Consider the following 24,300-nt stretch of genomic DNA (forward strand, 5'->3'; position numbering starts at 1 on the left):
TGGGAGATGGACAGGTGGTGTGCACTAGGGAGGGTCAGTGTCATGGTGCAAGGATGCTGCAGGAGGAGCCTCATAGATTGCACAGCAGAAGAGATTAGTATTGAGGTCATCTGGATCTTCTCCAAGCCGCCATGGAAAGAAAGCTCTTCCTCAACTTCACCAGTGGTTTGCTTGGGTCAGGAATTTACAGCAGTGGTGTGTATGTATGTCAATACAATCTTCAAGAAGCATGGGGAGGAGAATCCAGGGAACTACAGTCTGATCAGCTTTACACCAGTGCCTGGAAAGGTGTTGGAGCAATCTCTCCTGGAATGCATTTTCAGAATCTAAAGGACAGGAAGGTGATCAGAAGTAGTCAGTGTGGATTTGAGAAGTGCAATTCATGCCTGACCAACCCAGTAGCCATTTGCAAAGAGATGACAAACTCGGTGAACAAGAGACCAGTGGGTGTGGGTTATTTAGATTTTCAACACTGTCTCTCATCATGTCCTCATTGGCGAATTGATGAAATAGTGTCTAGAGTGGACAGCGGGTAGTGAGGTGGACTGAAAACTGGCTGAATTGCCAAATCAGCAGGCTACGAGGAGCAGCACAAAGTCAGGTGAAGGCCAGACATTTGTGGTGTAGCTAGAGCTTGATACTGGGGCCAGTGCAGTTTAATACTGTCATTAATGACCTGGACAATTGGGCAGGAGCTTACCACTTGCAAATCTGCAGGTGATGCAGAACTGTGAGGAGTGGCTGGTACACTGAGTGGCTGCTCTTCCTATCAGAAGGATGAATGGTTAGAGACATGGGACAGCAGGAGTTTCATTTAGTTCAGCAAAGGGAAGTGACAAGGATGCAAGAGGATGTATGCAACGGGAGTGGAATTGTTTTAAGTCTGTGCCATTTAGGCCTCACTTGGTGAATAGTGTGAACACACACTATAGCATGTTTTAAACAAGATAGGCAGTTTCACCATCAAGCTCAGCTGAATTTTCTTTTAAGTGAGAAAGGAAGGTATGGGGTCATAAATGCCACTGTAGATGTAAATCTACATAAATACACTTCTACATATCAATATATTAGTAGCAGTTTTGCTAAGGCCTTACTATATCTTTAATTAAAATATACTCTTTTATGACCTCAGTAGCTTTGGAATTCTTCACCAAATTATAGAATCACAGAATGATTGAGATTGGAGGGCACCTCTGGGTCCATCTGGCCTAACCCCTGCTAAAGCAGGGACACACAGAGCAGGTTACCCAGGCCCACGTCCAGGGCACTGTTGCACAGAGCCTGTCTCCATCCTCTTTGCACCCTCCCTTCGGGTACCTGTAGACATAGATGAAATCCTTCTGAGCCTCCTCATCTCCATCCTGAGCAGCCCCAGCTGTCTCAGCCTCTCCTTACAAGAGAGGTGCTTCAGTCCCTTCCTCATCTTCGTGGCCCTTTGTTGGACTCTCTCTTGTAGTGTGGAGCCTGGAACTGGACACTACTCCAAGTGTGGCCTCTCCAGTGCTGAGAACCCTCTTCTCCATAAAGAATGAACAACACCTGCGCATTAAGGTTCAAATGCAGTTTTAATGGGAAAAAATAAGTCTGTGTTATTCAAATGCAGGCTTAGCATCTCAAAGAGCAGAGCCAGAGAACCAGAACACAAAGCTATTAGGCTGTTACAGCTACCTGCTAATGGTGGTCACAGCCACATCTATGATGAATCTTTTCTTCAAGTAAAGCCACGTGTCATTTTCCCACTGGCTACTTTTTAATCTTCCATTTCGGAAGCAGCCACCGTTTTACACTTAGAAGCTGCATTTTAGCCACTGCTACACCGACATATACATAGCAGATCTCCTCTGAAAACATCCCTCCTTTTGCAAAGCCTCAGAGGCAGGCTGTAAATGTGTTTACCTCTAGGCTTCTGTCACTGCCTTCAGGGCCCGGAGAGTTCAGGGAGTTCTGCCAGGTTTCTTCCAGCTCCTCGCGGCACCTTTGAAGGCTGGCTACTTCTGGCCAGACTTGCTTGACACCGTTGCCTTTTTGCCCTGTGCCGTGTGTCTGTCTTTCATGCAAGTGGCAGCACTCCAGTGTCAGATAACATTCTAGTCATTTCTGACCTTGTAAATATTTTCAGGAAGAACAGCTATTTCAGTCTTAATTAAACGCACTGGTATTCATTGTCTGTTATTACCCTTACTTGTGGGCCCTCACACTGGAGCACAGCAACATGGGGCTGTTTGCAGTCATTTGCAAACAACCTAAAGCATACTTTACAGCGGAGACACACCTCTTTTGACTAGTGTTGGAATGGTGCTCAATTTGACACACTGAGGGCCTTACGCAAACGTGCTGAAAATCTGTTCCAATAGTACATATTCCTTCCTTTGGAAAGGTGCTTCTTGTTTTATTTTTGTAAATCATATCATACTGAAGGTCACAGGCTTTCCCTGTAACTCACTTCAATCCCAGTGCCCTCTTGAAATTAAAAAAACAAAGGCATGAGACACTTCCTTTATTGCTTGATCTTTTTTTACACTCATTTAATTGATCACATTCCATTCAATCTTTTTCTTAAGATCAGAAGAGAAAACTTGTACTTTGTTATTAAAAAATAAGTTCCATGTGCACTCTACCAAGCTGTATGAAAAACCCTACTGTAATATAGTCTAAAATAATGATCTTTACATATTTTTTTAACTTTTAATAGAATGAATGACAGGTTGCCTCCTTGTAAAATGGTCTAAAAATCAGGGGGAAAAGCTTCCATTTAGAATGCCATTAAATTCTGTAGTTTCTGGAAGTATTTCCCATCCAAGCATCGTGACGTATTTCTATGTTGTCATTGCTCCACTTGCTACAGGTGAGCCATAGTTCTCCATCCAGGCATTAGGTTACAATGGATAATAATGGAAAGATTTCACACTGCCACAGTAGAAGCTGCAACCTTTGGAGGCTTGAACCCCCAGGCACACTCCCTCCATCACTCTGCTATCCCCATCCAGTACCACACTGCCACACACTCATGTGCACAAGCACAGAAAAGCATCAGCCTGCCCATGCAGACTGGGACAGAGCTTTCTCTTACATTGGGCATGTCAGTTAAGTGGCTTATTAAAGGAAGTTACAACTAAGTTGGTTCCTGTAAGACCAGAGATTGACTAGTGTGTACATGGCTGCATCATTTTGGTGAAGAGAAGACCAGAACTGAGATAATGAATCTAGTGATGGCTCTTGGCTTAGCATGGGTGGGGGTCACACACTCCTTGTGTAACCCATAACCATGGTGACTGGTACAATCAAAATAGCTACTGCTAAAAAGCTCAACAATGTACAGGATATAGAATCATAGAATCATCTGAGCTGGAAAAGACCTTGGGGATCACCAAGTCCAAACAGCTAGACAGGTGCTGCACAGCTAAAATTAGTTTGTGTGAAGCCTTGTTTTGATTGCTGGCATGGTGTAAAGGCTGCAGGGACTCCGTCCTGTTTGATATTGGCAGACTGACCTGGACTTCAGAAGGATTGTCAGCAGAAATTATAGTGCACAAAAGCCCATTGACACCTACTTCACGTTAGACCCCTGCATAGCAGCTTTGCTGTTTCAAGGCCAAATGTCCAATATTTTGCATGATGAACCCCCAAAGGAATTATGTGTTTCCTATTTCAGACAAATGATGGGCAACATACTAACTAAAGAACATAGGTAGCCTAAGACCGATCTTAGTGAGGTTATTTACATTTTTAAATATGAGTGAGAACTCAGTCACACTCCCAGTTCAAATCGCAATATGAAGTCACATTACTATATTCTTCTCACATCCTATCGTGTCAGGATACTAAATGGCACCTCTGTCTATTTAGTCATCCTTTGTGACAGGTTTAAATATACCACGAGTATTCAGCTCAGCCTCAGACACTGCTGTGTGATTGTACCCTACGTCATGCTGATACCCTCAGTATTATCATCAGAAACTTATGAGACCGAGTTTGTTTTAAACTTACTCTCTTTTTCAGGCCCGAAAGAAAGTGTGACCTGCCAATGTGCGAAGAGCATGAAGATGAGAGAATCAATATCTATTGTTTGAACTGTGAAATACCCACCTGCTCCTTGTGCAAAGTCTTTGGTGCCCACAAAGACTGTCAGGTTGCTCCTCTCACAAACGTTTACCAGCAGCAGAAGGTAAATATGTTTTTGTATCTTCTTATCCCCAGCAACTGCAGGGATCATCAACAGGAAGGTATTCCCATGAGCTTCCTGTGAGTTTCTGAGGTGGCCTGAGGGTGCCTTTTTCATTCCTGTTTGTGAGTAAAGGGCTCACACAACTCTGTTGAAACTATTTAAGAGTACAGAGAAATAAATCTGTGAGAAATCACACAGAAAGATAATACAACATCTCAATTTTTCTTAGTACAGCGAGTACACATTTTACACCAAGATTTAACAGGAAGCTGAGGATCACCCTTTGGGGGTTCCTCATCTCTTTTTTTCATTGCTTTTATATCAGAACAGTAAGCATGGTTTCCGGCGCATGATTGGAAAGAGAACAGGCCGTTACAAATCAAACTGTTATCTATCACACACTTTTTCCTTTAAGCATCTGTTTAAAAAAAATAATAAGTCAAAAGCCTCTGTCTGCAACTGAATGCAGGAATATTCCGTAGTTGGTAGCACAGGAAGTACCGAACATCTTCTGCCCTTGCTGTCACCAGTAAAAGACTTGTTTATTTTTAATACAGTATTAATTTAAAACCTGACTCACTGGGCTATCCTCATGAGATAAACAGCTCATTTTTCTGGAGGGCCCTGGTGGGCCAAGCAATCAGACAGGCCAAGTTTGCAGTCCCAGCCTCCAACTTTGTCACACAGATGCTTGTGTGTGAAAACTACAAATGAGAAGCCGCTTTAGAAAAGTAGTTATAAGCATCCTTTTTGATCAAAAAAGGAGAGAGAAGGGAAGAAGTTTCTTGGATAGAATCCATGCCTTCAATCACTCTCTTTCCATAGAAATTTGCAAGCAGTGGTTTCTTTCCCAGTGTGCCTGTGGAATGGGGCTCTCATGCTCAAGGCTGAATGTGTAATCCAGAGGCTGAGGGATGCGTGCTTCAAAGGACCCTTTACAAAGCTGTAGAGGCCACAGACACAGTTGTCTTTACAGCTAGATCATTACATTGGTATGGCAAGGGTTCTTTATCCTCCTCAGAACCCTCAGTAAGTTCTCTAGAGAGTAGCTTCTCTCCTCCTCTAAAGACATCCCAGAGTCAACTCCATCTCCACTCTTGGGTAATTCCCTCCTGTCACCTGTGGCAGGGACCTTCTTCCTCCATGCAGAGGTCTCTGCCTCACCATCTGCAGCTCCTTCCTCCCTCCCCATTTTTTGTTTCCATCACACAGCAGGGCCCTCCACCTTCCCATTGATCTGGTCTCCATGAGAGGGTTCCGCTGTATGCCTCATGCCAGTTACTCTCTCTTCCTTTTCTCCCCCTTTCCTCCCTTACTTTCTGAGCACAGCTGCCAGCTCCACTGCCCTCACTGCAGAACCTCCGTGGTACCCTTGGTCCCTCCAGGTCCTTGGACCATCTTTTCTCCAGGCCTGAGACCTACAGTCCTGAGGGAAATACCACAGTGATGTGGCTGGATCCAGAAAATGTTAAAAACAACAGTCCCTCAAAAGAGAGAAAGTCTTCTCTGTCAACAAACCCAAACGGAATGTTTGAGAGTTCTTGAAGCATAGTGCTTTAGATAAAAGCATCTAGAAGAACCTCCTAGAAGAAAGTGCTTCCTCCTCTCCAAATCACAGCTTATTCTCCATTTTCAAAATGCCAGCATTTTCAGATTGTTGTAGGAGAGGAAACAAACGTCAAAACACTCCAGTTTTCCATGGTTCTGATGAAGAGTGCAGTTAACACCATAGTATGGCTCATTCATCCCCTGCTCCCCAGCTTTACATGGGCCACTCCAAAGTGGGATGGTGGATGGCTGGCTTCCAGAGCCCCCAAAGTGTCTAACACCCTCTCGCTTGCTCTCCCCACACTTCCCAGTCTGAGCTGAGTGATGGCATCGCAGTCCTGGTGGGCAGCAATGACAGAGTACAAGGGATAGTCACGCAGCTGGAGGAGACCTGCAAGACAGTTGAGGTAAGTATCACTCCTCATGCAGTTATGTTAATGTGGAGTTGCAGCTTTTAAGCTGGTGGTAATGAGCACTCTTTACTAGACCTCACTTCACTCAGGTGGGTTCCCATATCATTTTGAAAAACCTGTGGCTTTGTATAGTACCAGTTGTAGTGTTTCATCTAAAGGATGTGTCTCGCTCAGCACCCTGCCCCTGGCACTGACCCCGTGACAAAGAGTAAAAGTAATCCACATCAGCATGTCTTGCTCAGCATTCTTAGTTGCATGGATTACAACCCAAGTTAAAAACTGATCCAAAAAATACCATCAGCTCTCAGTCCAGATGCTACAGCTGTAGAAGACCAATATTAGTCTAAGACTTCACTGATTCTGAGAAGAGCCTTATTCTCAGGCACATGGGTTGCCACAACATTGCTCCCAGCTATGTCAGTGAACTCTCCATTTGGCTATTTTGCCTCTAGTGTTCTAGTTTTTAATATATGTATGTAGTCCTTTGAGGAATCTTGTGTTGTTTATGGGTGGGATGAGCTTGTTCTCTTACTGTGAATTTATATTTTCTGGTAAAGGTCTTCCTCTGACAGAGCTGGAATTAGTTTTGTGTCATTTAGTAACAGAAGTGGCCTTCATTTCTTCCAAGAGGTCGGCACCAATGAAGCAAATGTAAATTTCAGCTCTGACCAATTTGAGCATCACAGAGTAATAGGCTGAAAGCAGCTCATATGAATTGATTTTATGATCAGTTTCTGAAGCATCTGGTGAAAGAGTCGCATCCCTCTCAGTCTAATTAGAATTCTATTGACACATCAGAGCTGGAGCAGAAAAGGAAACTACAGCGAAGTAGAAGTTAATCCAAGATGTATAGATTCCAAATGATAAGAAAAAAAATTGATCCTACAATCTACGTACACAATTGCCCTAGGCTCCTGTTTCCTCAGAGCACGAAAGAAGAGAAAGCGTCCAAGCTCGGTTCAAAGAACATAAAACCATTAGCCCAAATAAATGAGAGAGTGTTAGCAGCAGAGCCAGAACTTTGTAGTCAGGAAGCTTTCACACTGCACGGATGAAATTGGCTGCTATCAGGACTTTGCAGACAGAAACAAGCCTTTCAAGTGGGTTAACTGCAGAAATTTGAATGATTCAATAGCAAGAGCTTATACTCATTTCAGTTGAACTAGCTGATACAGAAACAAAACTTCAATCATCATCTGAAGTACGGAGAAAACACTGTGCTAAAAATACTTGTAAAAATACAACAGTTTTGAAACTAGATTCTTCAGAATTATCCACTCAGCTTAAAGCCTAACCTTTAAACTCGAAGCCCAAAGAAAGTGCAGCCATTTTACCCTCAGATTTTCTAACAGGCTTTTCACCTTTAAAGTCAGAGATGGAAGAAAATAGATCTTAGAGCTTACCTTGGCACTTCCACGTTATATTTCAAGCAAATCACATTTCCTACCACGCAACAGCTTTGTCTGAATTGACATCAGTTTGTCCTTGAAGTTGAAAAGCTACAGCTGGAGCTGAGAAATGTGCACGCATGGAAGTAGCACTCATAATCCAGGGTTGTCTCTTCCTTTACTTAACGCTTTGCAGAGAACAATGTCTGCTCCAGCAGAAAATACATGATCATTTTTCTTTCAGCTGGAGAAAGCAATAGCCTACTGCTCTATGTTTAGCTATTACTCCTATCCAAACCTAAAAAAAAAAAAAGCAAAACAATTTTTAAAAAGTATCTGGTTAATAATTGTATAGCTTTTAATTGATGGAAAAGTATACCAAGTTCATATGTTATACTGAAGAGAAAAAGCAGAAGAAAAATAGTGGAAAATGACAGCAAATAATTAAATAGTGTTTTGCTCTGTGAAAAATAAGTGTCAGATAATAAAGGAAAAAATTACAGTGTTTTTTTTCAATGCTAACAGCAGTGACAAGTCAATACAGATAGTTCAGAACAAGCAGTGCAATTCGTGCTCAGTGACTAGGACTCCTTCCCTTCTCTTGTAGCTGTGCTTTAAAAAACAAAGAGGCTAAGATTTTTTTAGAATGGGAAGCCATGTCTTTATTAACCTTTTTTATTACTCAGAATGTGATTAGGATAATTCTGTGAAACAGAGACTTAATATGGGAACGTTTTATACAGAAAAACAGAAATATTTCAGCATTTGCTGTTAGCTTTGCATTCTGACATACAAGGTTCACAACTCTGTAATGTCTGCTGGCAGAAAACAGTATGTATTAAAGCTTAGAAATAGGGAAGGACTTCTCAGGGCACTCTCTCTCCCTTCTTCCCCAAGCACTTGTCCTATATCAAATGTCGAAGACAGCACACACCTGTCCTTAAATTAAGGTTGTTTTACAAGTGATCTGAGTGACATTTCAGAGGAGGTCATTGTAGACTGAAACGCAGCCTGGAGCAAGAGGAAATGCAGGAAACAGTGGGAGAAAGAGAGGAAAGGAGTGAAAGAGGAGAGGAAGGTTTTCTGAGGTCTGAACAATAGAACAACACCTGGCTTCCTTATCCCCACCCTACAGTTAATCAGTCAGAAATTTCTTGGAAGGGCCAAGGACTTCTACAAGGGCAGGACTTGGGCAGGACGACCCCATGAGTTTTAAGGTAGGAGTGTCTGTTTAGCCTAGTCTTCCTCATTGGAATCAGAAGTGTGGTATTAGGGGCAATGCAACAACATCTGTATTTGTTCCTCACCCTGCAGCACACTGTGGTGTTTGGCCACCCATCCGTCTTCAGAAGGCCTTCTCCTTTGAACAATACAGAGCAGATTGTTCCCAGCTCTTGGGAAAGAGCTCTGGTTGAAAGTTAAGAAAAAGTGGGGCTCTCTGTAGCCAAATGCCGCAAATAATCAGTCTTACCAGTCCCAAAAGTACTGTGGGGATGTTAATAAGCCTGTGCTGCCAGGATCTCAGCTTTATGCCTCCAGGGATGAAGATGAGGAATTGATTCAGCCTCAGTTCCTAGGAAAGAGATTAAAGTAACCACCCCCATCCACAACCAGGTATAACCACAATAAGGACATGCCCGTCTGCGTGCCCTGGGGCTCAGAGATGAATCAAGTACTTGGTAGGCCTCAGACATTACAGATAACCTGTCTCCGCTTTCCTCCGCATAAATCTTCCCTTGCAAGTGCAGTGTGTTCTTGTTGGAGAGCGCTCAGTGAAGCAGTCATCAAACCCTTGCTAAGTGAAATACACTGTGTTGTTTGAGTAGAAGGACAGGAAAAGTGTCTCAGAAAATGATGTGAAAATCAATGCCTGAAGGTAGGGTTGGAACCCGATTCCTCCTCCTTGTCTTTGTGCTTTTGTCACACAGCATTTCTTCGCACCACCTCTCCCTCATTCAGCGCACGGTAAATGGGATATAATGGACACCTGCTGTCAAAGCAGAGTCTGAAAGGGCTGATGTAAAAATCAGGCCTAAGCAAGAAAGTTCCAGGTAGAAAAAGAAAATTCTCCAGAACTGCTTTGAGATGGATGATATTTCCTTTAAAAAACATTCCGTTCGTGCAAAGGAACACAGCTGCTACTATGGTGATTTTTTTACTTTTCCTGCAGGCTTTGAAGTATCACTACAGACATCATAAATACCTTTCACAGTTCTTTAGCGGGCTGACAAGTTATACAATAACCTGTTTGGGGGCTTTCAGTGGTTTGAAATCCAGAGTTTGAGAACAGTTTTAAAACTTTTGTTCCAATAGCTTGAACTTTGAAAATTATGAAAGTCTCCGGGGTCATTCAGAATCCTTTGCACTGCTCAAAAAGAGGAATTTCTTTGATGAAAACGCTTCCAAGTAACTGTAAAAATAGAAACTCTTTTAAGAACATAACATGTTTAACATAAACCAAATGATTCACAGGAATGCAGCAGACGACAGAAGGAGCAGCTGTGTGAAAAATTTGATTATCTCTATTCTGTACTGGAAGAGAGAAAAAATGAGATGACACAAATAATCACTAGAACCCAAGAGGAGAAACTGGAACATGTCCGCTCCCTGATGAAGAAGTATGCGGATCACTTGGAAGCTGTGTCTAAGCTGGTAGAGTCAGGAATCCAGTTCATGGAAGAACCAGAAATGGCCGTGTTTTTGCAGGTACAAAGTCTATAAGCAGAGGTAGAAGAAGAGCAATGGTTTACTGAAGCACTATGTAAGCATTTCTGAATTTTAGGCACATCCAAAATTCGGTCAACTTTGAATGAATTCTCATACAAACTCATTTTAAAACTTACATCCGTGCAGACAAGGCCTCTCATGAATAGTATCCAAATAAAGGGCAAGTGTTGGCCATTTGCACCAAAATATACTATCCTGTGGGAAGGTTTTGTGTTCCCAGGGGAAATAGGAATTTTAGTATTTTTCTACATGTTTTTTATTTTCTCACCCCTCAAATACAAACAGAGATTTCTGTGATTTAGAGATTTCATTTGCACAGTAACAGTGACGAACTTTCCAGGATTACATGTAGATACCATAAGTCCAGTCTTTGTGCTTTTACTTCAAAGCTTCTATATTTGCATAATATGAACTCAGAACAGCTGATTAGGAAACCATTGGTAGCCTGTTCCTGAATTCATTGGTGTAGAATGTCTGTCCTGCAGTGTTCCAGTTCCTCTACATTAAAGGCTGAAAATTTTTTTTCCAAAAGGAAAACAAGAACAAAAAACTTATTTTTATCAAATAATGGCTGTTGAGGAGCACAGTATTCTTTCAAGACAAATAAAGTTCTGTGGCTCCAGATGTATACCTTCATGGATGCTGTGAAAGATGTTGTAACAAGAGGTTGTAGTAAAACAATTGCTTTTCACTACAAATGCACACTCCAAAAAAAGAAAAAAAAATCTGTTTCATTTTTGTAAATATTTTGTGTATTTGCTGTCAGATCTTAATTAAATAAGTCGTCAGTGAACTGAGAAGATTACTTAGCTGATTACTAATTTCCATGCAAGTCTGATCTCATTCACTGACTTCATGACTGTAATTTTTGAGATCCATACTGATGTGTTTAGAAGCAGCTGGTGTAAGAATTAGATCTCAGTGTATAATATATCTCAAAAAATGGAACTGTTTAATAAGTCAGATATTTCCTTTTTGTCTCCACAGAATGCAAAAACATTGCTCCAAAAGTAAGTATTCAAACTCAAGACACTTGATTTTTTATAATGAATTACAGATTGCAGATCTATCTGCAAATCCAAATGCAAATAACCAATCTCTTTGTTTTAGAATTACTGAAGCATCTAAAGGATTTCAGATGGAAAAAATAGAAGACGGGTATGAAAATATGAACCAATTCACAGTGAACCTCAGTAGAGAAGAAAAGATAATACGAGAAATTGATTTTGACAGAGGTATGTCATTTATTTCACCTAAATAGATGTCTTAAATTGCAGTTGTATGTCATCTACATGATGATACAGATTAAGAAAACTTGAATCACATATTTCTTTTCATCCCAAGGTGTAACTGGACCATTTTGTATCTATTATAATAAAAAAAATAAAGCATCACAGTTAAAAATCACATAATCTGTTTGCACCATGAATTTTACTTTTTATGTAGCCTCAAGACTTCCCTAAGAGCATGATCTTTACTGACTCTTCATGTGAAGGAATCACAAAGTTAAGCACTTATCTCAGTCTATAAAGTACTTTTTCCCACCCAGAAGATGCCATTATTTTATGGCTTATCTTCTATTGAAAGTCATTACAGAAATAGAATGTTTACTACTGAAAGAAATTAGGAAAGATGTACCTTTTTAATTTGTAGTATTAGAGAAATGTAACAGAAATGTGTCAAATTCAGGATCGCAGTTATGGAAGGAAGCAAAGATTGTCATAATCTTTCATACATTTAACATCTTGTTGTTGCATGATTTGTTGTGACATAATGACTAAATATATCTCATGTGCCTATGTGCCAACGCAAAGTTGCAATTCTACATTTATCAAGGTAGCCTGAAATCTAGGCTCACCTATGCTTCACCTTACAGAGCAAGCCACAATAAATTAATGGACACAAATGCTTCAGAAAAGCAGACCTCTCCTAATAAAAGGCCTCATCTCTTCTACTAATGATCATCTGGATATCTCTAATTTTGTGGCTGGTGCTGGGTTCTGTTAATACCTTGACATTTACCTCTACTAGCCCAGTTAAATCCCATACAGATTCCCGAGACTCGGTGAAGTGGCACTTGCTCCCATGCCACAACTTATACTAACTTCAGCGTGTGCGGTTGGTCCCAATAAGAGCACCTGTATGGGATGGGATGAGATCCATGAACTAGCTCTAGTTGGCACAGGGGTCCGTATAGCAGGACAGCAGCCATGGCACCAGTCAGCAGCACAGCAGGTGTCATCTCGCAGGGCCATGAACTTCCAGGGATTTATGCTGTGAGGGACAATCCCTGCACACAGCCTCATGCCCTGTTTGTCCCTGTGATCAGCCACAGCTGCTACGTCCCTGCCATCCATGTGTGTCTGCCAAGATCACGACCTCGTGCACTCCGCCATGTGATAGGGAATGTGACACCCACCTCCTGGGGACAAGGCATTAGAAAGGGCCTTGGGAATCGGGACTTCAGTCCTGCTGCAGTCAATCAGGTCATCTGCATGCAAAGGATGTGGAAGTAGAGATTCGGGAGTGTTTGTTTGCAGTTGTATTTCTGCAATACAAGAGTGTGTTATTTGATTTGCAGATCTACATTCCTTCTACAGGTTCAGGCAGAACCACAAGCCGTGCAAAATGCATAGCCAATTTGTGGGCTCATGCATCTATCTCAGATTATTTATACTCTGAAGTACCGGGATGTCTCTGAACAGCACCCTGTGTTTGTGAGGATGAATAACATGATTATGCAAAACCAAACACGTTGTTAGAGAGCTGCCTCTGGAAAAGATCCCAACCACAAATGCTGACAGTAGGCTGTGTCGTAGGATGCAAAACCATGGTTTGACAAAGTTTAACAGCCTGGTTTTAAGGAAGATGGTACCCTAAACCCTCACAGTTTACAAAGCAATGGGTTGCTCTGGGTTTGAGACTTTAAAAAATGCATGTGGAGTGTGCTCCCCACTGCAAGGCTCTGCTGCAGCGCCCCATGCGGGCTCCTCTCTCCTACCAGGGAGGTGGATCAGCAGCAGCTTTGCTGTGCAGCTGTAAATAGCTTTATCATTACACAGGGTAGCCATCTTCGAGGCACTGAAGGCCAAGTTGGATGGGGCCCTGGGCATTCTGAACTAGTTGGTTGGCAGCCCTGTCTATGGTGAGGGAGTTGGAACTGAATGGTTTTTAAGGCCCCTTCTAAGCCAAGCCATTCTATGGTTCCTTGATTGTATATCTTCACGTGTTGCTCAGCGCTCTCCTTCTACATTTGTCTCATTAGAGGAGGAGGCAGAAGAGGAAGAGGAGGAGACAGTAGAAGGGGAAGATCTGGATGAAGTTCACACGGAGTCATCGGGAGAGGAGGGGGAGGAAGAAGAGAAGGAGGAAGAGGAGGGAGCTGAAAGAGCACCACAGCCACCTCAGCAGGACCCTGAACAGCAGAATGCAGTGGGTGAGCCCCCAGCTGATCCTGTCCCAGTGCCGCTGCCCGCTGCCCCAGCTGGCCAGGTAACTGCCCCCATGGCTCCACTGCCCTGCCAGCTCTGCTGAGCGGCCTGGCAGAGCCAGAGCCCTGCTCCTGCAGTGCCAGGGAGTCCCTGCATTGGAGAGCAAGGCTGCTTGTTGCCCTTTCACATGTATACGCAGCTATACCCTGTCCTCTCAGCCTGCACGTGTATCATGTGATGGGCAAAAAATTACCTTGCTATATAAACCAGAATATATGCGGGTTACATAATATATAAATAAAAGAGATTCAATTTGGGAGTTAAACGCATTATAATGGATGTTCTGCTTGCTGCCTCCTGTGTTTTAACTCAGACTAACTGTTATAAATGAAACAGTTGATAAAATATTTATGCTAAGAGAATTTAGCATTCCCTGTGGATTCAGTGAGCTTTCCACCATTGGCTTTCAGATCATGCTTCTAATCTCTTTACTGGGAATGACGTTTACCTTCTCCTCTGCTCTGGTTGTCCTCAGGCTATCATCTAGGAGGATGCAGGGGTATCACAGACCAAACCAAAGAGGAAGCTGCCTTTAACCTAGCAGTGATACAGCCTGGCAACAAACAGATTCAGGGTGTAAAAATTCAGGCCAACACTTTTCCTTAAGGATTGCTATTAGAATGAGACCATAATTGCTGCATGTTCTAAAAGACTACTTAAAAAATAAATTTTTGTATGCCACATTATCTGCCCACAGATACAATTAGTTTAGCAAGTTCTGCTCTTATGCAGTTTTTCTGCATAAGAAACTGCTGAGTGGTTAAAGGCTGTTCTGATGATATTTGATGAGGTCAATGTGAAAGCAAGAGAGCAAGTGATGAATTGTTGACTACAGCAAGCTTCCCACATAAAACAAAGGGAAAAAAAATGCTGTAGATTCATTCTTGCTTTGATTTAAAAGCATATATGAATTTGCACCGGTTGTGTGAAGATGCTCTTAAATCAGGTTTTATTTATTTAACTACAGTTTGTCTTCTGAGGAGTTGCACTGATATCACTAAACTTGTGTAGCATAACTGATATACAAACAAGAGGCAGGTGTAAGCAAGTCTGCCCACTAATATCAAATCCCTCCCTTCTAAGGCTAAAATGGAAAAGGTATGGCATGCTGCTGTAGCAATTGCAAATCCCATTATGACTTGGACAGATGTGGAGTCTGACACGGCATGTGGTACTGCAGTGCACGGGATGCGTGTATCTCAGCTTTTGCCCTCTGGTGTGAGAAAGGCACAGCAGAAATGCAGCAGTTACAGCACTCTCAGTGAGCCCTGAGAGCTTGGTGCAAGCAGAGCAGTGCAGCTCCGACAGCTGCTCCTCTTCCTAGCACAGTGCAGCTGAAGCTGGTTGTTGTATTGATATAATAGCAGGACTGGTGGGTAAATGTTTCTCTCCGGTGTCTTTATATCCTTTTATCCGACTGCTCATATCAACAGATCTGCTGCCAAATGCTTTGCTCCACCCAAAACCCAGCACACCAGTCTGAGGCACCTACACCTGCTGTTTGTGGCTGGTGCCAGCCCGTGGGGCTCTTATACAGGGTATCTTATGTTTTCAGAATTGAATTGAGTTTTTATCTGTGTATGGGATGAACTGCAGTAATTAATTAAGAACCTGTAATTTGCCAGGCAGCTGTATCCCTGTACTGGACAGTCACTGGACAGTGCATTTGAGACATGGGGCCTCCTCCTCTTGTGCCCATTATTGTCTCCACATGCCTCAGCTCACTTCCAGAAGTTTATTCCTGGCATGGAAATGGATTTAAAATGAGACTCAAACATAGGTTAAGGAACCGCTTGCCCCTTCCCAGCTAATTTAGCCCTTCTATTTTAGCTTTTGGCAACTGACATTCCTTGCTGTATCTGTGTTATTCGAACGCTGGTTGCTTTTGCTTCGTTGGATTGCAATTCTTTGAGGCCTTATATTAGGGCAAATGTATTCCTTGCAGAGAGGTATAACAAACAGGGCATGCAGAGGAACCTTGGCTACGGCAGGAAGGTAACATGGTGCACTCTGCTTCTTCTTCTTCTTTTTATCTGTCCTGCTTAAGGATGAGGTTGTGACACCAAGTGGTTCTCAACAGACTGCAGAGTCTGACAGTCAAGTGCCACCTGCAGCAGAAACCATCGATCCCTTGTTTTACCCTAGCTGGTATAAGGCTCAGCCACGGCCAGCGAGCAGCCCGAGCTCAGCCCCAGAGAGTGGGCAGGGGAAAGTTTCTCCGGAAACAAGTGCAAAGAAGGCAGAAGCCCCCGAAGTGGCAGCAGTGGAGGAGAGCGCACCAGGGAGTGGTAAGGAAAGTAATGCCACTGCGGCGACGTCCAAGGTCAGTGCCACCGAGGTCAGCCCAGAGGGTTGTGATGCGCCGCGAGGTGGGAGCGGCAGCTGCTAAGGAAAACCTGACCTAATTTTCTTCTGCATGTTAAGAATAGTCGGAGAAATATGGAAACGGCCCGAATGGTCGTTTTGGCCAATCCCCTGGATTTACAGATGATTGGAAGATATGACAGGCTGTTTGTCAGCTGCAGAGCAGCATGCCAGCAGTTGTTTGTGCTTAGCTGCCAATGGACCTAATCGGAGTGGCTCATGCACATGCTGCCAGAAGGGCCGTGATGCCTCTGCCCGTAGATGCTTGCATGTGTTAGTAGCTGACGAATCCCATGCACAAGACTATTCTTGTCACCTGTTGGAAGCCTGTGTGCATCTTGTGTACACCAGCGGCTAAGCAGCTGCAGCTTGGCTTTGCCTTTTGCAGCTTGGTGGCTGCAGGTGGGGTGTACAGCTTTTCCCTGCAAACACAAAGCTATGCAAACACTCAGTGCCTTCTTGTGTGCTTGATTGGCTCTCAGTAAGCCGTATGATTTACTGGGTTCAGATCTGTTGCAGGGGGTTTCCTTCATGGGTTCTTGTGATTTGATTAAAGGAGAGCATGATGGTAATATATTCCAGTTCTGTGTTGGACTGCCAGCAGCACGGTGAGATAAAAGAGATTAATGTGTTGGGCTATGAGAGGTTGTTTCCCTTAAAGGAACAATATTAGAGTGGGGAAAACCTGAATTTGAATATTATTTCTTCTGCATTTGTGTGTAAACTTCTAATGAGTCAAAGACTCAAGAACCAGAGCTGAGGGGGCTGCATGAGAAGCATTTGCACATCACACCTGCTCCTGCTCTAGTGGGATAACCAGCCCATCAGCAGCATGCTAAATCACTGTCCCAGTTTGCAGAAGTCAGACTCAAGCTGTGTGGTTTAACAAAGACACTACCTGCACGTATGTGATGGTAGGAGAGTATGTGTGTGCATGCAGAAGAGCATAAGCGGGCAGTAAATACATCAGTGCTGTTTCATTAAATGTTGGAGTTGGCTACTCAGCATACATGAACAGCCCTAAGATAATAAACAATCATGTGGTGGGCAAAAAGTTAGAAGGAGGACTCCATTGGCTGAAAGCTTTGTGGTGGCACTTGAGTTTGGTGGAAGTTTTGTCTGTGACTTCAGTTGTAAAAAGAGCAAAAACTGACCTACAAATCCCAGTAGCTATTTTTCAAAGTCAGGTTTTGATATGAGAAGAAGAGCAGAATAAAAAAATATACATTTAAGAATTATCAAATCACAGTGACCTTGTCTTCTTAAGTATATTCCAAATGAGCTGGCAAAAGAAGGCAAATTCACAGTTTGCTGCTGCTGTTTCTTCTTATCATTTCCACAAATGAACAAGATGACAAACTTGAGCAGAGGAAGGTGAAGTCCTTACTGGATAATTACCCAGAGGGCTGTCTGACTCTGGTATGCTTCTTTGGGTTCAGATTTACCAGCAGGAAGTAAAGGAGCAAAACTAGTGCTTTGTGTGGCCAACCTTCTGGAAAAGGGCTGCCCTGGCTTTCAGTCACATGCAGCAGCAGTGCAGTAGCCAGCTCCCCTCATGCCTAGGTACAGGGTGTGAAAACAGGCAAGTGGGAAAGATGCCAGTGCCTGTGGCTGTGTGGATTTGTGGGTGCTGTCCCTTGGTATTTTCTAGGATCGTGAGTGACACTGACATTTGTGGAGGAGGAGAATGCTGAGAAGAATAGCGTGTGGTTCTGAGAACAGTGGGAGAACTGAGGAGGGGATTGTCCGTGAGCTGGAGGCAGGGGAAGGAATGGGAAAGCAGAGGGGTGCAGAGTGTACTAAGGAATAGAAGGACTGGAGCGAGCAAGCTAAGCAGGTAGCGGGGTAATGCCATGGCCAGAGTCATGGATCTGAGCTGGACTGTGCATCACAAGCAAAATGGCCACTGTCCCACGTCAGTCGTCATTTTCCAGTGACCATTCACTTTGTTTCCTTCCTGCATGTGACTTTTGCACAACCAACTCTTAAATGACAGTATTATTTACTTATTTACTGCCCTGGTTGATGTTCCCTACACCACTGTTTTTACCCCCTTACTCCAATTAAAGAATGTTACTGAGAAGTGCTTAGTGGTAAAGACAAGATCATGTTATGACAACACTGGTGAAGCATTCTTCTTATTTTCTCACAGGAGTTAGCATTCTGCATATCACTTTTGGCATTTCTTATCATACTACATCATCTTTGGAATCTGATTCAATACATTTGTTCTTTCATGGGTAGGAAATATTTCATTTTACCATTAACTAACAGTTCAAATAGTGTCTCTGGTGATGTTCCTCTATGGTGTTAAAGGAAGCTTTCCCTTTTCTCCCCCATCCAAAAACATCATGCTACTTCATAATTCAAACTGCCTAAAACATTTCTTCCTCTCACCCTCCAAAAGCCACCCTTCAGCTTACTCCTGCATGGTTGAACATTGCATCTCCCTGGTTCAAAAAGGAAAGAGAAATGTATGTCCTCAGGTCTGTGGGCTTATATTTCAGTTGCTGTTCAGCTGACCAGCAGGATGGAGACCCTGAGGTCTGACAGGAGATGTGCAGAGCCAAGCTTGTTAAATCTAACAAATGGGGGAGTAAAACATCAGAAAAGAAAAAAAAAGCTGAATAATTCTGCTGCTGGTAACTCACACTGTGAGCAATCTGTCCCCTCCAGGCAGCAAAGCCCAGGCTGTCCCCTTGGAGCGCCGCTGTGTGGACCTCATGCCCCAACCCACGCCGCGTACCTTGAAGTGGAGGACTCCTTGTCAGGTCTTTTTTTCATACCAAAAAGCATCCAAAGCCACCTCTCCCATGTTCCCAGGCACACAGGAAGCCTCACTGGAGGGAAGGGAAGACTTGGGCCTGCACTGATGCGTGGCAGCAGTCAACAGCACCACTCAATCTCACCAGACACACTAGATGGGACTGCTGCCCTGCCGCACAGACACCTATGGCTGTGCGTGTGCTTTTAAATATCTGTGCTTTAATAACTGATGTCCTGGATAGGGGCTTTTCATTTCAGTCAAAGTCATCAAGGGCTGGAATTTGTACTCCCAGGTTTTCAGCCAACATGTCAAGGCTGGATGTGGCTCTGGGCAGCCTGGTTTAGTGGTTGGTGACCCTGCCTACGGCAGGGGGGTTGAAAGTAGATGATCTTTGAGGTCCTTTTCAACCCAGGCCATTCTATGATTCTATGTCATAAATAGAGGAGCTGATTCTAAAACATGAATTCCAGGGCAGACTATGAATGCTTTGACTCCTCTTCCGTTTTTTGCCCCAAGTAGATCTGGACTAAGGAGTCCATTATATACTGAGGCACAGCAAAGCATGATTCGTACATAGGCTTTGGGTTTTTTTTTGTCTATAGGAAAAGGCTTTTTCCCTTAGATTGCAGTAATTAGAGCTGAAATACCTACAAGACCAAGGACTAGGAACTTCACCTTGCAGTGAAGTTGTCCTGAATACAACAAATGTAAACTGAGCCTTAACTATTCTGTTATTTCTCTTCTGGATTAACTCCTCTCTCGTAGACAGTATCCATGGTTTAGTTTTTCCAGCTCCAAATTCACACCCTCCTTAGGTAAGTTAAGTTGTGTATTTACATTCCATTTCTGAAGTGATTTGCAGAGAATTCTGAGTTACCACTCATGCATTCAATCTTATTTACTGAAGATGAAAGACATCTAACACAAAGCAATAGTAGTTACCTTTGAGTGTTCACTCTAATGACAGAAAAATGCAGTTTGGGTCTATTATTCAATACAAAAATGATTGTTTTTCCATGCTCATTTTCTGTAATTCACTTTAAGCACTGTACAATATAACAATATGATACGGTGCCTCTATGAGAAATGTTAGATTTCTGTTCAGATTTTACATGCAAAGATTCTGGCACTGTGACTGAAGTCCATCCCTCCTAAAAATAAAGAAAAAAAAAAAAAAAGGAGGGGAAAAATAATCTATCATCTATGCTTTATCTGCATAAGTTATGCAAAAAGATGCTCTGTCTGGTGGTAATTTGAATTTGAAAAGCATCGGACACTGTGAATCTCAATTAAATTTACGGAGCATCGTTTAATTTTCATTTATTTGTGTTTGGTTTTGAAAATTTGTTATATTATTACAAGAGGACACGGAGCTTGTTTGTACTCCTGGGGAATCAGGCATGCAAACAGCATTATGCTCTTTTTTTTTTTCCCCCTTTCTCTTTCTTTTTTAATTCAAAATACCTTTTGAAATTAAAAATAGACCAGTGCAGAAAGCTCTCATTTCTACCATTTGAGACCTCTTTCTGTGTGGTCTCTGGTGACAGCTTTATGATTTATTTAATCATGAAATAGAAAGGAGGTGAGGGAGAAAGACATTTTGGTCTCAGACTCTATTTGCATCAAAATGATCTGCTTCCCCACGTGCAGTGAGGTGGCTGTTCAGACAGGTTATGTGTCTTTATCTGTCGTGCGGAATATCAGGTCCCTGCCCTTTTCGTTTTTGTGTGATAAGCCCCTGAAAGCCAAATAACAGAACTACTGGAAATAAAAATGCTAATGACATCCTATGATGATAATAATAATAATAGTAATATAAATCTGCAGGACTATCGTAAAAGCAGCGTATACTTTATTTCCAGGCTATTTTAACAGAATGCCCTGATAGGGTTTTCCATGTTTTTCAGCAGCAAGAAGCCAGCTCCTCACAAATTTCTTAATTTAAGGGCACTTCACTATGCGAGATGACATTGCTGACAGTTCCCCCGTAGCACAGGAGGGCTCGGGACAGAGGAGCAGAGGGTGCAGCCTGCAGGCGGTCAGCTTACTGGGTCTGAGGAGGGGCAGCAGGAGGTGATTCAGGGTGAAGGATATAGAAACCTCAGCCTTACAGAGACACTTCCCACTCCAGGGAGCGAAAAGTTGGGGGCATAGTCACCGTGGGCTGCTCCTGCAGCTAATGGAGAAAGAGAGGTATTGCCAGTGAGAGGCATCTCGCTAACAACAGCTGCTGCGCACTTGGCACCCTCTTCACATCCATCAGCTGAGACGGAGGTGACACTGCTCCTAACCCAGGTGCCTCTGCTCAGTGTCTGACGTTAGGGGGATGTTTTGAAGCAAATCTGAGCCTCTGCAGTGACAGACAGGAGTGAAAGATTGGAAGACGGGGTGGGAACAGATCCACACGCTGCCTTGCCTCTGTGGGGAGTCGTGTATTAGGGAGGATGACACAGGCATTAACAAGCAGCCCGCTCGGTGCACAGGAGAACGCAGATCTTAGAGTCCAAAACAAAGACAAGAAAGCTTAGAGATGGTGTGTGTGACAGGTAACAGAGGGAGGTGAAGCTAGCCTTTACCGAGTCTTAAATTGTCTTCTTGTCTTCAGTCTGAGAAGACAGGCTAAGTGGGATAGGGAGAAAAGTGCATATTTTGTGCATCAGACTTAAGAAACTCCTTCAACAGCTTGACGTTTCAGAATTCACATGTGTGTCTTTGCGTTCGTTACACCTGGAGGATGCTACCAGTGGCATGCAGGTGTGGAGCTTTAGGCATGCGAAGAATGGTGTCTGTTTTATAAACACTCGTGGCACGCAGCTGCTGGACTGGTACACCTGGAGGGGATAGAGGCCTTCAGTCTCTCGTAAATCTGACTTCCAGATATGCACTGAGTCATCCTGAGCAGTACCTTTGGTTTCTAGGAGCCCTCAGTATCAGTCTCTTCTACAAATGCAAATGCTCGATACAGTGATGTAAGCCCGTCTTGCTGCCCAGCTTTAGGCAACCAAACTTGAAAAGCTGGCCCTAAGATCTGCCCTTCAGTTCACTTGTGCAGACCTCTGATAGCTGGAGAAAGCCATGCACAGAAGAGCTCTTTCCAGGAATGTATAATCCTAAAATTGTCTTCATATTCAGAACCACTCTGTCCCTCAGTCTGTAACAGAGGAATCCCAACATCAGCAGTGGTGGGATATTGTATAACAAAACCTTCTTGTGTTGTCACTGAAAGAAGGCAGATCCCCAGATACCTTCATCTGCTCAAATTATTTTGGTCTGGTTAAAATGCAGAGGGTAATTGATAGAAAAACGGGGAAAAGTTTGTTCTTTTTTCCCTAATCATTTTCTTTTGTAGGCCACCTCTCTCATGCAGTGACATCATATCAATTTGCAAGAGCTTATAAAAGCCCCGTATTCACCCGGGTCTGTGATTGTCTGGTTTATTTCACCTCAGAGGAAGAACTGGACCCCATATTCTGTTGCCCAAAACCCCCATCAAGAGAAGTGTCCGTCTGTGGCACCGGAGGACTCAGGCACACACATCCAGTTTGAAAGGAAATGCAAGTTAATCCTCCGCAAACAATATTATAATCTAATTTCCCTTCGCTGCCAGTACAGTACAGTGCTTTAATTCCACAAGGATATAAAACATAATCAGGACTGAGCTGTTTGGGAGGAGAAATACTAATAGAGTGGCCTATGTTAATCTTGTTTTATTAGTTTTAAAATTTTCTATTACTCGCTTGCAACCTTCTGCCATCTGCCAAAATTACCATAGGGACGGTTCTCTCTGTATTCATGTATTGTAGCTCTCTTTGCCCTGCTGCTGAACACTTCAATTTCAGCAGGTGATCCTTCATATATTTTTCCAGAGACAGCTTCAAATCACATGTCAGAGGGTCAGTATTTAGCTAAGTTTTAGCCAATTGGTTGTCATGTCACTATGAAGACAATACGGACAAAATAAGATCATTTAAAATCAAAATACACACTGTTCATTGCTCATGTGCCTCTGTCTCTCCATCACTCTATAAAAGGTACGCATTTTAGTGGAGTGCTGCTCTGGAATGACTGCAAAGATGCTGGTGATATACAAATAATTGTTTCATTTCTACAAACTCAGTCTTGCTTATCTGTTCAGGTAAGCAAGCTGAGACACCTCTAAAGCCAGCAGCTCCCAGAGAGGGGATGGTTTGCCTGAGAGGCTGGATTTTGGAGGAACAATATTTTCCCAACACAGCCATCCCACAGTGTATCACAGAGCAGGACAAGGAGTGGGTGTCAGCAGCAGAGACTGCTCCAAGGATAATATGCTCCTTTGAACAATTGTACCAAGCGTTACTGAAAGGTCTGGAGATACAGAGAGCAAAATTTGACTTGATATTTACCACCTAGCTCTGGATATGTTTGAAGCGTATCTTTCCTCAAGAAAACACCTGGATGGTTTTCTACCATGTCTGTACACTTAAAATATCTGCCAGATTTGACTGAATGGAAAATGGATCATCTATCCTCAGTGAAACTGAGTCTTTTGCAGAAGACCCATGAACCAGTTAGCCTACAAGCCCCAGCTGAATTCTGTTTGAAGCTTCATCCTAAGCGCATCTTAAATTTCACTTTGAGAAAAAAGTGTTCAGCCTGTGCTGAAATACAGGGCAGACCCTAAATGCAAAAACCTCCGCTAACATTCCAAAAAACTTCCACCTCTGCTTCTCCATAACTTGAAGTACCGAGATGGGACTCAGCTATAACACTCAGGTCTGAGGCCACTCGGTCTGCTATTTAGTTGGTGGCAAATTCTGCCTGTATATTTCCATTTTGCATCTTGATTTTGTGCTTAAGGTGAGGTGTTGTTTTTTTTTTTCCTTTTGTTTAGTGAACACACACAGAGAAAATCAGGAAAGTCTTGATTGCTCCTCTTTTAACACCTCTTTCCCTCACTTCTGAGAATTATCCGAGTGATTCAGAGGCAGCAGCGATGAGTCGTGAGGGCAATGCATTAAGGCCAGCTTTCAGACAACAGTTTCTCATAATTAATATGAGTGGCAAATATTTCACCTGAAGTTTTACCTTGAAGAGTCTGGCCTGCAATTTGTCTGGTGAGTCATAGGTACCATCTGATTTATGTATATTTCATTTTTCACTCCATTACTAGCAATAGGATTCAACAATGACAGCATGGACAAAGTTATTCCTCCTGTTGAAATTAATACGAAGCCAGGCTCACCTAGGTGTTGTCTTTCAGCAACTACCTCATTTAAATACTGAATTCTGCCTCCATTAAGCTTCTTCCCCAAAGCATTGCTCACTCTGCTCATTGTTAAGACGTTTTGAAAAGAAAATAGAATGTGAACAAAAGGTATTTCTTAATCGTGGATGAGCTGTTGCTGTTTTACATCGTGTTATGGAAGACTTGTGTCACAACAACACAATCCGTTTGTAC

At 42.9% G+C, this 24,300-nt stretch overlaps 1 protein-coding gene across 4 annotated transcripts in view; it reads left to right on the forward strand.

Annotated features, from left to right (window-relative positions):
• Positions 1-24,300, forward strand: part of TRIM55 (tripartite motif containing 55) — a 36,679-nt gene that overhangs the window by 4,195 nt on the left and 8,184 nt on the right. The window contains exons 3-10 of one of the 4 annotated variants that reach the window (NM_001397690.1): positions 4,000-4,165; positions 6,025-6,120; positions 9,987-10,220; positions 11,229-11,251; positions 11,352-11,476; positions 13,507-13,733; positions 15,780-16,055; positions 18,249-18,336. In NM_001397690.1, coding sequence (NP_001384619.1) covers positions 4,000-4,165; positions 6,025-6,120; positions 9,987-10,220; positions 11,229-11,251; positions 11,352-11,476; positions 13,507-13,733; positions 15,780-16,055; positions 18,249-18,336 — 1,235 coding nt within the window. The remainder of the gene's footprint in view (positions 1-3,999; positions 4,166-6,024; positions 6,121-9,986; positions 10,221-11,228; positions 11,252-11,351; positions 11,477-13,506; positions 13,734-15,779; positions 16,056-18,248; positions 18,337-24,300) is intronic. The other 3 variants (NM_001397691.1, XM_046919657.1, NM_001199404.2) reach the window with 3 other exon arrangements.

Source organism: Gallus gallus, chromosome 2 (genome assembly GCF_016699485.2).
Source record: "Gallus gallus isolate bGalGal1 chromosome 2, bGalGal1.mat.broiler.GRCg7b, whole genome shotgun sequence".
Classification (NCBI taxonomy): Eukaryota; Metazoa; Chordata; class Aves; order Galliformes; family Phasianidae; genus Gallus; species Gallus gallus.